Genomic DNA, 18,071 nt, shown 5'->3' on the forward strand with positions numbered 1-18,071 from the left:
GCCCCAGTCCTGAAGATACTTCAGGTGCAAACTTTGTTTGCTTACACTTGGATAAAGGATTAAACTAATTATATAATTTATAAAAATAACTTATGTTTTTAATTTCAAACTAACCATTATATAGGAAGTTTGGTTCCAGCAAAAGATAAAAAAAACACATTATTTCCTGCCATATCTAATAATTAATTGAATTGAACTGAATAGATGGAATAATAGAGTACAATACAAGATATGTCTTGTTAATATTAACACAAAATTGCAATATAGGGTGCTATAATTTACAATAGAATGATTAAAATAGACAGAATTACAAAACAGGATGATTAATTGAAATGAATTATTTATACAAAAACACAAGGCAAAGGTAATATTTATTTGATTAGAAGGCCATATATTTCAGTCTGAAACTTACAGATTTTTCTTCAGTGGTAATGAGAATTGATTACAAGGTACAATGCAAACAAATGACTTATTTGAAACAGAATGAGCCACATGATGTTATAATTAAAAAGTATTGTTATTGTTAAGTTAAAGAAAGAACAGGATGATTAAAATAAGATAAAATTTTACGATACATGATAAGACAATATTAAAAGAAATTTATATTTATACTATGAGCTCCCCCCCCCCCGACGCCTACAGAGCCCAAACTCCCCAAGTTCGACTGGTAGGCCAGTTCTCCTTGAATTCTGATGACTCGACACTCAGGGTAGCCCCTAAGTTTCAAAACGTTTCAAATAACTTGACAAAAAATGTGACACAAAAACGTTACAAAAAAGGCTTATCATTTTATATTATAGGGTAGATTTATTAAAGAAATTTTTTATTCTTGCTAGTGGTTCCCACTACAGGATAATTTTACTTTCAGTCATCTGAAATGCACAGTCTAATTGTTGAGCATAACTATGGTTCTAATAACAAGGACAAGTTATCCTCAAGTCCTTATTCTAGGTTCTGATCCTACAAGGACTCTAGGAATAGAAGTGCCTAGGAATAGAAGTCTCCTATTGTCTCTTTTAAGACTCTATAGACTTGTAAAAGAGACTATAGGAGAGGAGATAAAATTGACTCCTTCTTTGACACACACACACACACACACACACACACACACACACACACACACACACACACACACACACACACACACACACACACACACACTCTCTCTCTCTTCTTTTACATCTGGCCTCACTTCTATCACTACCCATCCCCAAGATTATCTGCAATCAAGTCCTTAGCTAAAAGAGTCGGAGGTTTTTTTTTTGTTGTTGTTGTTATTTTTTTTGTTTTACAGAACTGGCTCATACCAATACCATATGGTGGGGAAGTACTTAGTCATAGTGAAGGACACTGAATCTCAAGAGATGAGCTACCAGAAGATTTCTCTGTACATGGTAACCTCATAACACCAATTATGGTAGAAAGCCAGGTGTAGAGTCAGCATTGAGAGATTCCTCATGGAATGTCATGAAGCTTGCAATGATGTTTTAATGAATTCAGATCAAGCCTTTGCCAAGTAGAGAAAAGTGAGTAACATCCAAAAGAGTATCTCTGCAGAAGATCCAAATTGGAACTCTAGTGAAATCACTTTTTTGATAGATATGAAGACACCATTTCTAAACTCATTAACACTGGGATTTTGAGAGTAATTATAGATTGTTTTAGAGTACATTAACAGTGTCTGCACTATTGCTCGAATGAACTATCTGGACAGTGAATGCCCTCCAGCCAAGAGCTTCAATTTTATCAACATCTGGCACATCTCTAGCCAGCACCTGAAACCCTGTAGAAAATGCGACAGCTCCGAACATCGTATTACTACAAATATTCACAGAGCATGCAGAACCAGCAGTTTAACCAATTATAAAAGATGAATTTCCAGAACTCACTAGACAACCTAAGCCAAAGACAACCTTAACACAAGCTGTCCTTGGAAAAAAGGAAGACAACAAACCTCACACCATCTGAATCAACCACAGTACCTATACCATCTATGCTGACTGCAGTGGATGCCATACAACTGTCAATAACTTGAAAATAAAAGAACTACTTCTTCTATTCCTCCTCAAAATTTCTCCTGAAATTTCAGGAGGAAGGAGAAATGACATATACAAAAGCAGAAAAAACAAAAATTAAACCAACCACAGAAGACAAGGATAGAAACAATCCCTCAAAGCTCTATAAAGAGGATGTGAGCATTAGAGTGGGGAAACAGATTCTTTGCATGGAGAGTGATTGGTGAGTGGAATGCATTGCATGAAAGTGTGGAAATTGTGAATGGATTTAACACATGGCAAGATGATCATTTTGAATGGGAGAGTACCAATCTCCCACAAAGAGTGCTTTGACTCTGTGGAGGTCAGATGTTAATAATAATAATAATATGTATTATCTATATAAAGTTTTTCCAATCTCTTTCCTTCTATATCTTCATTAATTTTGGCTTTTTTTAGGTAATCTGTTAATCTTGATTGTTATAAAATTCTAATACTTTCTCATTATAATAGATATGCATTACATACTTGTTTGATTGTTTCTTTCTCTCCTTTTTTTTTTTTCTTATTTACTTCTTTTCTCCATTTTGTTAGTATTTTTAGATTATAAACCACTAAATAGTGATCTGAAAAGATTTCATTTTCTCTCTAAACATGTTATTATCATTATTATTATTCAGGCCTCCATGGAGTCAAAAGACTCATTGTGGGAGGTTCTTCCTAAGAAACACAAAGTCCATCATACCACTCCTTGAACTCATCAACCGTTCTCACTCTCACCACTCCATCAGGCAATGCATTCCAAGGTTCAACCACCGTCCATGCAAAGAAACCCCACTCCTCACCCTCTTGCTCACAGTTTCCTTTTGCAACTTCCAGGGATGGCCTCTTGTCATCACTCCTTCCCGTTATTCAACCAAGCAAAAGAACTCCCCAGTGTCGACTCTGTAACCACCTCTCAACAGTCTAAAAGTCTCGATCATATCACCTCTCCTTCTTCTATCCACCAAACTCTGCAGTCCACATTCCCTCAGCCGATCCTCATAACTATCATTGTACAGTCCTGAAACCATCTTTGTACCCTTTCCACAGTTAATTTATCCCCTTCAAATCCTGGGGACCAAATCTGAGAACAATAGCCCAAGTGTGGTTTGATCAGGGTCTTATACAACGGAATGATAACTGTTTTATCTCTGCAGGTCAGTGTCCTTCTCATTATTGCAGCAATCCCCCTGTGTTACCTTCGCAATATGTCCCCTAAATTTCAGGTTTCTATCAATCATCAACCCCAGATTTCTTGTCTCCCCTACTTCCTCCAGTATAACTCCTCCCATAGAGTGTGCAGTGTCCCATCGATGTTTCCCAAACCTCAAGACCTTACATTTTGCTGCATTAAACTAACACCCCCATTCATTTGTCCATCTATCTAGCTTATTCAAATCCTCTTGCAGGGCTGCAGCATCTGCACTATTACTAATAATCCTTCCCAATATAGGTCCCAGTGCTGAGCCCTGTGGGACCCCAATTGTAACCCTCTGCTTCCTTGAAACTGCTCCACCATACTCAACTCTCTGATACCTATCGGGCAGCCAATCCTGAATCCAGTTGACCAATCTGATCCAGACCCATGTGCTGCAACTTAAATATCAGCTTATCATATGGCACCCTGTCAAATGCCTTCGCTAAGTCTAAGAAAATGGCAGTATATGCCTTTCCCTCATCTAATGCTCTTGTAACTTTATCATAAAAGGCTTGCATATTGCTAAAACAAGAGCGCCCCCTTCAATACTTTCTCCAAGATCTTACTAACTACTGATGACACACAAACTGGCCTATAATTAGACACTTCCAGTCTGCTACCGCCCTTATGCAATGGCACTATCTTACCTTCCTTCCATTCTATGGGCACCTTTCCCGCAGCCAGACTTTCATTGAAAAGCCAGGTCAAAGGCACTGTCAGTTCCCTAGCACATTCTCTCAAAACTCGTGGTGAAATACCATCCAGTCGCACAGCTTTACTGACATCCAGAGTACTCAGTATTTGAAACACACTCTCCTCCTGTACTCTAAACCTCGAACCTGCCTTATCCCTCTAGCATTAAAACTGACTCCTCCAGGATGAAATACTCCAATAAAGTGTTCGTTGAACAATTCTACTATATCCTTTGCATCAATCACTGTATTCCTATTTTTATCCCACAATATCATTCTTTCACAGTCGTTTCTCCTCCTACTGGCCACATATCTAAAAAATTCCCTAGGATTTTCTTTGGATCTTGGCTAATCTCCTCTCTTATTCCAGTTTCGTCTTCCTTACCATACTTGTCATTCTTCTGGCCTGTGTCTTATACTCTTGATGCATCTTCTCTTCACCTGTCTCCTTATATCTCTTCCACAGCCTCTTTTTCGCATGCAATTTCTGTTTAATGTTGTTTGTCATCCACTTTACTCCAAATTGTGTCCTCTTGTTCACTCGTGGTATACAACTTACCTTTGCTGCTAAAAAATATTCTTTCTTAATTTCCCATGCACTAATAATATCCCGGCCTTCCAATTCCTCCTTCCATGAAACTTCCCCAAGTTGACGTTTTAGACTATTATAATCACCTACCTTATAATTCCACATATGTTCCTGTCTCTTTGATACTCCTGCATGTTTATTCATTTTCCAAGTCAAAACCATATGGTCACTCTCTGCAACTGGTGGGAGAGATGTCATCTCAGTTATTATCAACTCTTCTGATGCTATAACCAAATCCAAAACTCTTGAACCTCTTGTATGTTGCCTAAGACATTTGTCCTTCAAGAATTCTAGAAATTCCATTCCCTTATTGCTACATGCATCTTCCTCTCCCCAGTTTATACTACTGTAGTTAAAATCTCCCATAACAATCATTCTTCTTGCACTTGCCAAACTCAAATATCTAAACATTTCCTGGTCCCCACCCTCTGTACTCCTGGGTCTGTAGCAACACCCCACTAAATATCCTGTCTTGCCCACCTTTACCTCACACCATATGCTTTCAAAATCATTAGTGTCACTGCCTTCCAAAGTCTCCACTCTTAGAGGATGTAGGTCGTCACTTATCATAAGCAGTACTCCACCACCACGCTTTCCCTTCCTATCCTGCCGAAAAATGCTGTACCCAGCAACTTCTATTCCTGTTATTATATCCTCTTCTGTCAACCACGTCTCAGTGATCCCAATAATTTTTGGCCAGGCTGATGCTATCTGCGCCATCAATTCCTCTCCCTTGTACATCTCTTACAGGTGTAGCTAGTTTCTGGTTAGTAATCATCTAGTCAATTATAGATCTTGTTCCTCTACCATTCAAAGCATATTTATTATGAGTATATTCATTTTCCAAAATAAAAAAAAAGTATTAGTTATTTTAAAATTATTGAAAATACAGAAGTCTAAAGTTCTTGATACCATTGTTATTTATGCAAATTTCTCCATATTTACCTAAAACATTTGGGATTGAATTATTTTCAATTCTGTGTTAAAATTCTTCACCTACAATATATTGTTGTCATATCCCCATGTGCCCTCGAGGGTACAGAGGTCTGACATATGTCAGTTTACAGGCTGAAGTTAACCCTGTGAGAATGGCCAGTCCTCAGCAGAGTGCCAACAACATCGAATGATTGGTCCCCTTTTCAACTACTAACCCTCAGACTTGCTTAATTTGCGTGAGCCATTAGTAGCAGAGAATCTACAATCGACCAACCTTTGCTGGCACCTATAATATATAGTCATATTTATTTAACTGTTTTTGTAGTTCCTCATAAAACTGTTCAGAATCCTCTCTTCTTCTTCTTTCTTCAGGGGAATAAACTCCAGTTGCTTCTGTTTGTTTTTAATTTACCTGTGAAAATTCAATCATTTACAAAACTGGACTTTTGTATTTTGTTTTTCCATTTATCATCAGTTAAAATGGTCAGTCTACTTGAAGCTGTGATATGTTGGTCTACTCCACTATATAACATAGTGTTAAAGCGCCTCCGTAGCGCAATTGGAAGAACGACGGTACATTGCGCCCTTCGATTGGAATAGGCCTAAGTTCGATTCTCGTCGCGACGGGAGGAATCTTTATCTGGACGATTTCAATCGATGGTGAGTTAGCCGATCTCATACGGAGGTAGCAGGGTTTTTTCTCCCGGAAACTCGGGTTTTTCATCCCGCATACATACAAATCGGCCCTTCAGAACACACGCAATTTACAGACAAAAATTACTAGTTGTGGTGGTGTTGGAGGTGGGCGGTAGATGGCGTTGATTCGTAGTAGAGGTAAGGTGTAGAGACAGTTGAAGATGTCCTCCTGCGATGAGTCTTCGGACTCCTTGGAGGTATCAGGAATAATAATAATAATAATAATAATAATAATTACCATTTATATCCTTTGTTCCATTTAATTTCATTTTTGTTTATGTTATCATGACTATATTAATATTTTCGGTTTTTAGTTGTTTTATTAATTCCAATTCTTTTGTTATCATACTTCTTACATATCATGTGGCTACTTTTAAAATACCCAGGTTTCCTAATCTTTTATTTTATCCTTTCCTGGTCATAATCCATCATTTCTTTCTGATGAATTTTCCAGTTGAAATGTTGGAATTATAAAGATTTTTACTTGGTAAAATCTGTATAACATTGGTGCACACAAGCCTTTTTACCATGTCAAAGTGGAGATACCATTAAGGAGATGATGTTTATTCAAAAACAAAATTAAGCTGATTTTGGCAAATTGCAACCAGTTAACCATAAAACTCTATTCAGATTTATTTAAATCTGCATAGAGTTGTGAAGTATAATGTTCATCCACTTGTAAGTGAAATAAGATAATATTCTGCAGTACTATTTTTTTTATGAAGTTAGTCAGTTCTAACATAACATAACACAGAAACAGCACATATCACCCATTATCATTGATAAACAAGGTTAGAATGAAAAAAAGGCAGGTGTGCTTTAATTATTTAAGTTTTTTTTTTTTTTAAATCCTTGCTAGTAAATTCACCTATGGAATAAAACTGAACACAGCAAATCACTTGATGCAAATATGGTAATTGTTATACAGTTGTAATAAAAAACTCACCTGATTGGAAAGCAGAAGTAGCACCATGCATCCCTACTATACAGGGAAGTCCATACTCTCTAGCAACAACAGCTCCTAAGTGGAATTTCATATACTATATTACATATAGTATTCATTAAAAGGTAGCTAAGAAATAAATTAACAAAACTATATAAGAATATAAATTTTATGTGTAGGATAACACTGCCAACGTAGGTGGCCAAGTGGATAGTGTATTCACTCTGACCAACAGAATGGCTTTAAATTCCAATATGGGCATGGATGTTTTTTAATGTCTTTAGGTGGTACATGAATTTCATTATCTGGTGTAAGCCTATTACCCTGTTCATTAGAGGCCTGAAAGTGTCTGGATACATCTCTCACACACACACACACACACACACACACACACACACACACACACACACACACACACACACACACACACACACCTGTGCTATAAGTTCTTGTACCTCTCATATGTGAGATATATATATATATATATTTTTTTTATTATTAATTTTTATTTTTTAAATAGATATTTAATGACTTTAAACCAAGAAAAAATATTAAGTTTTAATGAATATGACACAACTAGTTTCAGCCTTCATCAGGTATCCACTAAAGGTAGAACACAATAGTAAAAATTGAAGTTACAAAAAACTGAGAATTAAAGGCAAAAATGCAATACATAATTGACACAAAAAAACGTTGTATTTTTTATGTTCTATCCAACGCACCATTGTTTATTGCATACTTGTTTACAAGTTCTCGTGAACGCCAGTATTGAACAACTGCAGCATGGCTATCAGGAATGTTGTAACTCAAATTGCTGTTCAAATGTTCAGGATTAAGGAGGCTTTCCCTGGACTCCACGATTTTCCTTTCAAACTCATCACTGCAGCGAAAAATGTTTTCGGATTTATCCCAGCAAACTGAGTGACTCTGTAGATCATCATGAGGATTGTTTGAGAAAAGCACATGACTGGATAGTGCAGATCCATGTGATCTTTTATAGGAGATGTCTCTCTTATGCTCCTCTATACGTAGTTCAATAGATTTGTTAGTCTGTCCAAAATAAGGAATATTACAATTGCACCATAACTTGTATACATCTGGATATTTCAGGTTGTGATGATTAGGCTTCGGATGGCTTATAAGAGAATGGACTTTAGGAAGTGTAGTGAAAAACAACCTGATGTTGTATTTTTTAAGGACTTTAGCCAATTTATTGGAGACTGAACTAATGTAAGAAATGGAGATGCTACCTTTAAAATTAGTAGTTTCCGTAGTACACTGCCTAGGAGGAGCCAGGAGAAATTTCTTAATCGTTTTTTTCAGAATATCCATTTTGTTTAAAGATAAGAGAAAGGTGATTTACTTTCTTTTTGGAGCTCATCTGGTTCATTTAAAAGAGCGCATGCTCTCTGTCCTAAGGTAGAAATAGTTCCGAGCTTTTGTGATGGAAAGTGATGAGATTGACAATGCAGATATCTGTTAGTATGAGTGGGTTTTCTGCATATAGAGATTTTAAATCTATCAGAGTATCTTGTAAGAATTACATCCAGGAATGGAAGGCAGTTATTTCGTTCTAGTTCGCCAGTGAATTTTATATTAGAATGCTGGTTGTTAAGATGATGAAGAAAATCCATGAGAGATGCGTGCCTGTGATTCCATATAATAAAAATGTCATCAACATAACGCCTCCCAAGTTTTGACTTAAGTGAGAAGGATGATATGGCTTTCGTTTCAAAATCTTCTAGGAAAAATGTTTGCTAGAACCAGGGATAAAGGGTTGCCCATTGCTAGGCCTTGGTTCTGTTTGTAAATGGAGTCTCCCTATTTCTGAAGTAGCCAGATTGAATACAATGCTTTGATAAAGCAAATATCTTTTTAGACAATTTGTCCTTTAGTAATGTTAATACCTCCTCAGTAGGGACGTTAGTAAATAATGAGATAATGTCAAAACTTGCTATGATGTCATTTTCGCTGATGGAAATATTTTTGATATGAGAAACGAAATCTGTGATGTTTTTGATGAACGATGAAGATTTATTGGAGAAACACTTGAGGTATTCTGCAAGATGTTTAGAAAGCTTATAAGTAGTACCATCAATTCCTTCCACAATTGGGCGAAGAGGGGTGTATTCCTTGTGGATCTTCGGAACTCCATAAATGCGTGGTATAAGAGGGTGCAGAGAGCATAAAGAAAGGCAAATATCGAGGAAGTTCACTTGTAGTCTTTAACAGATTGTTTGTGCAGTTTTGTAGTTCCCTTGTTGGATCATGCTGAAGAAATGAATATGTAATATTGTCTTCAAGCTAGCAATTGAGAAGCATTTTATTGTGGTAATCTTCAGAGTTGAGGATGACTGTGGCATTGCCTTTATCTGCAGGTAAAATAATGATGTTTTTGTTCTTTTTAAGATTCTTTAAGGCCTGTCTTTCGGTAGGAGAAAGATTATCTGTTGGAGGTTTAGCATTATTGATAATGAAGATAGATTCAATACGGAGAAGTTTTGACAAATGATTAGGAATAAGTGAACTGACTTTTTCTATTTTAGTAAGTAGAGATTCTTTTGGAATAAACTTTGGTGAGGGAATGAAATTTAGACCTTTGCTTAGAATATCTTTTTCTGCAACTGTTAAAACATGTGACGATTTGTTTACTACAACTTTGTCAGGATTAATACAGGCTTTAGTAGGAACAGATGTGTTTTGTACTCTCTTAAGAATCTCAAATTTCTTGATAAGATTAAGCTTATTATTATTTTGTATCCGCGTTGATTGCGCTTCACTGTTAAAGATAAAATCATGAAAATTATCATTATCCATAACCTCTCCAAGTTTCTGAGATAAAGATCTTTTTACGTTGAACAAAAAAGCAAGACAGCGTTTAGTATCTGAGATTCTTTCGCTGAGAAGATCTAACTTGGCTTTACGATAAATTATTTTAGCGCATTCTGTTGTTATCTTTTCTTGAAATGATATGAAATTAGGAAAAACTTGATTGAATTTACAATGTTTAAGGAAAACCAACCTGTTGACTCTCAGTCCTATTTTCTTCAATGTTTTTTTATAATTTCTTTTGATGTCAGTTAGAGATGCCTCGTCATTTATGCTATAGATGCATTCCTGAGCTTCTACTCGGCTGTTATAGTACATTTTAAAAATAGATATTTAATGACTTTAAACCGAGATAAAAGATTAAGTTTTAATGAAAATGATACAACTAGTTTCAGCCTTTTACAGCCTTCATCAGGTATCCACTAAAGGTAGAACACAATAATAAAAATTTTATCTTTAACAGTGAAGCGCAAGCAACACATATATAAAATAATAATAAGCTTAATCTTATCAAGAAATTTGAGATTCTTAAGCGAGTACAAAACGCATCTGTTCCTACTAAAGCCTGTATTAATCCTGACAAAGTTGTAGTAAACAAATCGTCACATGTTTTAACAGTTGCAGAAAAAGATATTCTAAGCAAAGGTCTAAATTTCATTCCCTCACCAAAGTTTATTCCAAAAGAATCTCTACTTACTAAAATAGAAAAAGTCAGTTCACTTATTCCTAATCATTTGGCAAAACTTCTCCGTATTGAATCCATCTTCATTATCAATAATGCTAAACCTCCAACAGATAATCTTTCTCCTACCAAAAGACAGGCCTTAAAGAATCTTAAAAAGAACAAAAACATCATTATTTTACCTGCAGATAAAGGCAATGCCACAGTCGTCCTCAACTCTGAAGATTATCACAATAAAATGCTTCAATTGCTTGCTTGAAGACAACATTACATATTCAATTCTTCAGGATGATCCAACAAGGGAACTACATAACCTCACAAACAATCTGTTAAAGACTACAAGTGAACTTCCTGCAATATTTGCCTTTCTTTATGCTCTCTACACCCTCTTATACTACGCCATTATGGAGTTCCGAAGATCCACAAGGAATACACCCCCTCTTCGCCCAATTGTGGAAGGAATTGATGGTCCAACTTATAAGCTTTCTAAACATCTTGCAGAATACCTCAAGTGTTTCTCCAATAAATCTTCATCGTTCATCAAAAAATCACAGATTTCATTTCTCATATCAAAAATATTTCCATCAGCGAAAATGATATCATAGCAAGTTTTGACATTATCTCATTATTTACTAACATCCCTACTGAGGAGGTATTAACATTACTAAAGGACAAATTGTCTAAAAAGATATTTGCTTTATCAAAGCATTGTATTCAATCTGGCTACTTCAGAAATAGGGAGACTCCATTTACAAACAGAACCAAGGCCTAGCAATGGGCAACCCTTTATCCCTGGTTCTAGCAAACATTTTCCTAGAAGATTTTTAAACAAAAGCCATATCGTCATTCTCACTTAAGCCGAAACTTTGGAGGCGTTATGTTAACGACATTTTTATTATATGGAGTCACGGGCACACATCTCTCATGGATGTTTCATCCATGGAAAGTGATGAGATTGACAGTGCAGATATCTGTTAGTATGAGTGGGTTTTCTATATACAGAGATTTTAAATCTATCAGAGCATCTTGTAAGAATTACATTCAGGAATTTAAGGCAGTTATTTTGTTCTAGTTCGGCAGTGAATTTTATATTAGAATGCTGGTTGTTAAGATTTTCTTCATCATCTTAACAACCAGCATTCTAATATAAAATTCACTGCCGAACTAGAACAATATAACTGCCTTCCATTCCTGGATGTAATTCTTACAAGATGCTCTGATAGAGTTAAAATCTCTATATACAGAAAACACACTCATACTAATAGATATCTGCACTGTCAATCTCATCACTTTCCACCACAAAAGCTTGGAACTATTTCTACCTTAGGACACAGAGCATGCTCTCTTTTAAATGAACCAGATGAGTTCGAAAAAGAAAGTAAATCACCTTTCTCTTATCTTTAAACAAAATGGATATTCTGAAAAAAACAATTAAGAAATTTCTTCTGGATCCTCCTAGGCAGTGTACTATGGAAACTACTAATTTTAAAGGTAGCATCTCCATCCCTTACATTAGTTCAGTCTCCAATAAATTGGCTAAAGTCCTTAAAAAATACAACATCAGGACATTTTTCACTACACTTCCTAAAGTCCATTCTCTTATAAGTCGTCTGAAGCCTATTCATCACAACCTGAAATATCCAGTTGTATACAAGTTATGGTGGAATTGTAATATTCCTTATTTTGGACAGACTAACAAATCTATTGAACTACGTATAGAGGAGCATAAGAGAGACATATCCTATAAAAGATCAGATGCATCTGTGCTATCTAGTCATGTTCTTTTCTCAAACAATCCTCATGATGATCTACAGAGTCACTCAGTTTGCTGGGATAAATCCGAAAACATTTTTTGCTGCAGTGATGAGTTTGAAAGGAAAATCGTGAAGTCCAGGGAAAGCCTCCTTAATCCTGAACATTTGAACAGCAATTTGAGTTACAACATCTCTGATAGCCATGCTGCAGTTGTTCAATACTGGTTCATGAGAACTTGCAAGCACGCATGCAACAAACAAAGCCGCATTGGAATAAACAACTTAAAAAATACATTTTTTTGTGTCAATTATGTATTGCATTTTTGCCTGTAATTCTCAGTTTTTTGTAACTTCAATTTTTATTATTGTGTTCTACCTTTAGTGGATACCTGATGAAGGCTGAAACTAGTTGTATCATTTTCATTAACACTTAATATTTTATCTCGGTTTAAAGTCATTAAATATCTATTTTTAAAATGTACCATAACAACCGAGTAGAAGCTCAGGAATACACACACACACACACACACACACACATATATATATATATATCATATATCATATATATATAATATATATTCCCAGTCATCTAGAACTGGAACTTGCCACTAATTCAAAGACATGGTGCCTTTACTTTTCCTCTTGAGTACACTGTACTCAAGAGGAATAGGAAAAATATAACTATCTACAAGCAGCAGAAACACAAACAGAATCCTGTTGGTCTAGCTAACTGCAAGACATGATCCTCAATGATAGCCAGAATGTATACAAAGATAGTCTTGATGTATGTAAATGTTTAGGATATGTGACAGGAGACAGGATCCATATGCAGAGGAAGAATATATTTGAATGAGTTCTGAAGTGTGCATTTCGAGAAACTACTTTTGCCAATAGAGTGAAAGTAACCAAGGAAATTCAAGATTTCAGGAGGAGAGAGAAGGAGGAGGGGGAGGGGAAATAACAGGAATGGTTCTGGATAAAGTGACAGCTGTGGAGTAAGAATGCATTAAGCTGGCAGAGTTAGGTCAAAAGTGGGAAGAGCATTAAGGAATAGAACTAATATACATTCTAACAATGTACTGGTTTGCATATATAGAAATGCCAAGAGCACATTAAAAATAAGAGTAAGGAGTCTTAAATATCCTTAGCAGATTCTGTTTGTTTCAAAAATTCTTAGTGTCAGTGAAATATGGTTGATTAAGGATGAAATTGCAGCAAGAATTGTAGCATGCAAAAAAAGTTCCATGTTTGGTTGCTAGAGCAGGGTTTTACAAGCTATGTAAAAAATAAATAAAAAATACAAAAAATATATAAAAGTTAATAAAAATAGAAAGAAAAATTCCTTTGCCCATCCATGGTATGAATATACTATAGATTTACAAAAACCTTTCATGGATGGGGATCCAATTAAAAAAAGAAAAGAAAAGAGAAAACAAAAGAATGGAAATGCAGGGGGGGGGATACAGCATATACAGTGATGACATAAACAGAGAGGAGAAGCATTCCTACAAAGTAGATAACTAGAATGGGGACAAGGGGATAACTTTGAAAGTGTGATGGTGAGCAAAAAAAAAAAAAAATAGTGTGGGTTAATATTATACCTAGAAATGAGAAATATGAGGGAAATGACAGAGAAATATTTAAGTAAATACCCTTGTGAGTACAAGAAAAGAAATATTATGAGGAATTGCAATTATGAAAACATAGACAAAAGAAGAATCAGCTAATAAAAACAGAGTGAGAGAGAACTTCTGAAGTTTATGAGAGATAATTCTCCTACGTGGCATGTAATAGAGAGAGAGAGAGAGAGAGAGAGAGAGATGCAGAAATAGAAATTTGTGGAATTATAAAATGAGAGATGCTGATGGACTTCATATGTAGCTTTCAAAAATATTATAGTTTCAAAAGCACTTTTTTTTAATGGAGAACCCATTCATGAGAGGTTGATTAATCTATAGTACTCTAGTACCATGGATAGGCAATAAGAAACTTATTCACATTTGACCTGAAAAGTTGCAGGTTGTATTCCTCAGAAAGCACATGTGATGGAAGACAGTTCCAGAGGGCAGCAGTGGAAGTGATATATCAAGAAGAGGAGAAATTTGTTTTGTGGATTTGGAGTTGAACTGTGAGACAATGTTGGTTTAGCTGCTGCATGCATTTGGATGAGTTTGCAAGAGGATAGGGGAATTATTGATGCCAGAAGTATTTATAGAAAATGCAGACTGCCTGCAAAGACTGAACAAACACCTGTGCAAAAGCAAGTGGAGTGTATTAGTGAGAAAGGTCATCAATCAATCTAACTGCTCTTTTCTGTGTAGAATCTGGTATTTACATGAAGATGTATAATATGACTTCTGCATTACTTCAACCTTGGTATCATTTCTGGATCTGGCTACCTGATGAGACCTCAATAAAGGTCAAAACCAGTCTGGGGAGTGACCCTTCCCATAATGCATAGCATTATACATGCTTGCAAGGATATGTGCATTGCATTTTGAGATACTAAGGCAATTGATGTGAAGTTATTAGTCTCTATATATACAAGTAGCCCAGTCGTGGAGGGACTTCACATGCAAACTTTGTTGGCTGACACTTGGTTAAAGGATGAAACCAAGAATATAACTTCTTTGCAACTTTAATTTATAAACCTACAAATAACTATGGATAAATCAAAAATAATGTATAGTGAAAATACTCCAGAATGAAAACAAATTGAAATTAATCAAAGACAGACTGAAATATTAAGTTCATACAAATATCTAAGACAAATCATTACAACCAACCATAAACTTGACAATAAATTTTCAGCAAAATGTACAATTCTGAAATATACACTTGGCAGGGAAATTTTGGAGAAAGCTGAGGAGATGAGAGAACCTTGGAGTGGTGGTGGACAAGGATCTGAAGTTCAGAGGTCACATTAAACAAGTTCTGAAGATACATCAGATTATGACAATGATGCAGAGGACCTTAACTTGTAGAATAAAGAGGTCTTGGTTCCAATGTGTATAACGCCCTGGTCTGGCCTCATATGGATTATTGTGCACAGATTTGATCCCCTGGTTTTCATGGTGATAAGAAAAGAAAGTAATGGAAAGGGTCCAGAAAAGACTGACTAAGTTTGTAATTGGTGTTTTGGGATGTGCGATACGAATACAGATTGAGTGAATGCAGTTTTCGTGAATAGGAGGAGGAATGCAGTTATTGTGAATAGGAGGAGGAGAGGGGGGATGCAATTGAGACATTTAAATTAGTAAAGGGTTGTTGCCAGGTTAATGTGTAAGAAATTTTTTGTAGAAAAGGAAAAGGGAGGGAAGAACAAGGGGACATACGTGAAGCTGTATAAGTAGGGTGTGAGCAGGGGCATAAGGAGCAGGTTCTTTGCATGGAGAGTGGTTGATGAGTGGAATGCATTGCATGACATTGTGGTGACTGCAGATGCATTGAATGAATTTAAAGCATTGTTTGATGGGCTTTTTGTGTGTAACAGTGTTTGCCTCTCGCGATCACTCTTTTGACTCCATTGAGGTCTGGTGTTAATAATAATAATAATATGGTGTAACTGTATATTATATTGAGCAATACATAGTTTATGTTTGAGTTGTAAGTCAGCAGTTACAATTGAAGGAAGTACAGAAAGATGGTTTGATGTGAAATCAAGTGTGAGATAAGGGCACACACTATCTCCACTGTTTTTCATTATCTCTATGGATTATATTCAAATACTGAGTACTCTGGATGTCAGTAAAGCTGTGGGACTGGATGGTATTTTACCACGAGTTTTGAGAGAATGTGCTAGGGAACTGACAGTGCCTTTGACCTGGCTTTTCAATGAAAGTCTGGCTGTGGGAAAGGTGCCCATGGATTGGAAGGAAGGTAAGACTTGTGCCATAGCATAAGACAGTGCCATTGCATAAGGACAGTAGCAGACTGCAAGTATCTAATTATAGGCCAGTTTGTGTGTCATCAGTAGTTGTTAAGATCTTGGAGAAAGTAGTGAGGGACCATATACAGCATTGGGCAGATGAGGGTGATGTTCTCCATGAGAGTCAACATGGATTTGTGAAGGGGCGCTCTTATTTTAACAATATGCTAGCCTTTTATAATAAAGTTACAAGAGCAGTAGATGAGGAAAAGGCATATACTGCCATTTTCTTGGATTTAGTGAAGGCATTTGACAGGGTGCCACATGATAAGCTGATATTTAAGTTGCAGCACATGAGTCTGGATGTCAGATTGGTCAAATAGATTGGCTGTCCGATAGGTATCAGAGAGTTGTGTATGGTGGGACAGTTTCAAGGAGGCAGAGAATTACAAGTGGGTGCCACAGGGCTCAGTACTAAGACCTATATTGTTTAACCTTTATATCAATGACATTGTCAGTGGCTTGCAAGGGATTATTCAGTTGTTTGCAGATGATGTGAAGCTGGGAAGGATTATTAGTAATTGTGCAGATGTAGCCCTGCAAGAGGATTTGAATAAGCTAGATAGATGGGCAAATGAATGGGGGTCGGTTTAATGCAGCAAAATGTAAGGTCTTGAGGTTTAGGAAACATCGACGGGATGCTGCATACTCTATGGGAGGAGTTATACTGGAGGAAGTAGGGGAAACAAGAGATCTGGGTTGATGATTGATAGAAACCTGAAATTTAGGGAACATATTGCAAGAGGTAGTGAAGGTAACACAGAGGATTGCTGCAATAATGAGAAGGACACTGACCTGCAGAGATAAAAGTGTTATCATTCCGTTGTATAAGTCTCTGATCAGACCACACTTAGACTATTGTTCTCAGATTTGGTCAGTAGGATTTGAAGGGAATAAATTAACTGTGGAAAGGGTACAATGGTGGATAACAAAGATGGTTTCAGGACTGTACCATGTTAGTTATGAGGATCAGCTGAGGGAATGCGGACTGCAGAGTTTGGTGGATAGAAGAAGGAGAGGTGATATGATTGAGACTTTTAAACTGTTGAGAGGTGGTTACAGGGTCGATACTTTGGAGTTCTTTCGCTTGGTTGAACAGCGGGAAGGGCTCATGACAAGGGGCCATCCCTGGAAGTTATGAAAGGAAACTGTTTGCAAGAGGGTGAGGAGTGGTTTATTTGCATGGAGGGTGGTTGAACCATGGAGTGCATTGCCTGATGGAGTGGTGAGAGCGAGAATGGTCAATGAGTTTAAGGAGTGGTATGATAGACTTTGTGTTTCTTAGGAAGGGCCTCCCACGATGAGTCTTTTGACTCCATGGAGGCCTGAATAATAATAATAATATTATGAAGGAAAGTAGCATTAAACCTGATATCAAAATTGGAGATATTAAACTCACCTCTTTACTTTATGCAGATAATGTTATGCTCTTAATTAAATCCACTACAAGTTTGAAGGATTCCTTAACTAAACTGAATAACTGCTGCAATAAATATGGCATGAAAGCTTATAACAGAAAGTCAACTGTATAAATTTATATGGAAGATGAAATTAGTCAGAACATCAAACTAGGAGTGTATACAAGACAGTGTTCAAGTCATGTTGAAAGTTTTCTTTCATTTGGTTATACTATAAATTAAAGATTCTTGGTTTAATCCCATCTTCAAGTGTAAACAAACAAAATTTGCATGCGAAGTATCTTTATGACTGAACTACTTGTATATAGAGACCAATGACTTCACATAACTTATACTTATATCACTACCCAGACCGGGTTTGTCCTTTATT

General features: G+C 36.2%; 1 protein-coding gene across 6 annotated transcripts in view; it reads right to left on the reverse strand.

Annotated features, from left to right (window-relative positions):
- Positions 1–18,071, reverse strand: part of LOC150100549 (uncharacterized) — an 844,187-nt gene that overhangs the window by 1,618 nt on the left and 824,498 nt on the right. For 5 of the 6 annotated variants that reach the window (XM_090401348.1, XM_090401347.1, XM_090401350.1 and 2 more), the window contains one exon: positions 7,094–7,168. In XM_090401348.1, coding sequence (XP_090257474.1) covers positions 7,094–7,168 — 75 coding nt within the window. Of the gene's footprint in view, positions 1–7,093; positions 7,169–18,071 lie in introns of those variants that run through there. The other variant, XM_090401349.1, reaches the window with a different exon arrangement.

The sequence above is a fragment of the Typopeltis vanoorti genome, chromosome 12 (genome assembly GCF_054136105.1).
Source record: "Typopeltis vanoorti isolate ZY-2024b chromosome 12, IOZ_Tvanoo_1.0, whole genome shotgun sequence".
NCBI classification, from domain to species: Eukaryota; Metazoa; Arthropoda; class Arachnida; order Uropygi; family Thelyphonidae; genus Typopeltis; species Typopeltis vanoorti.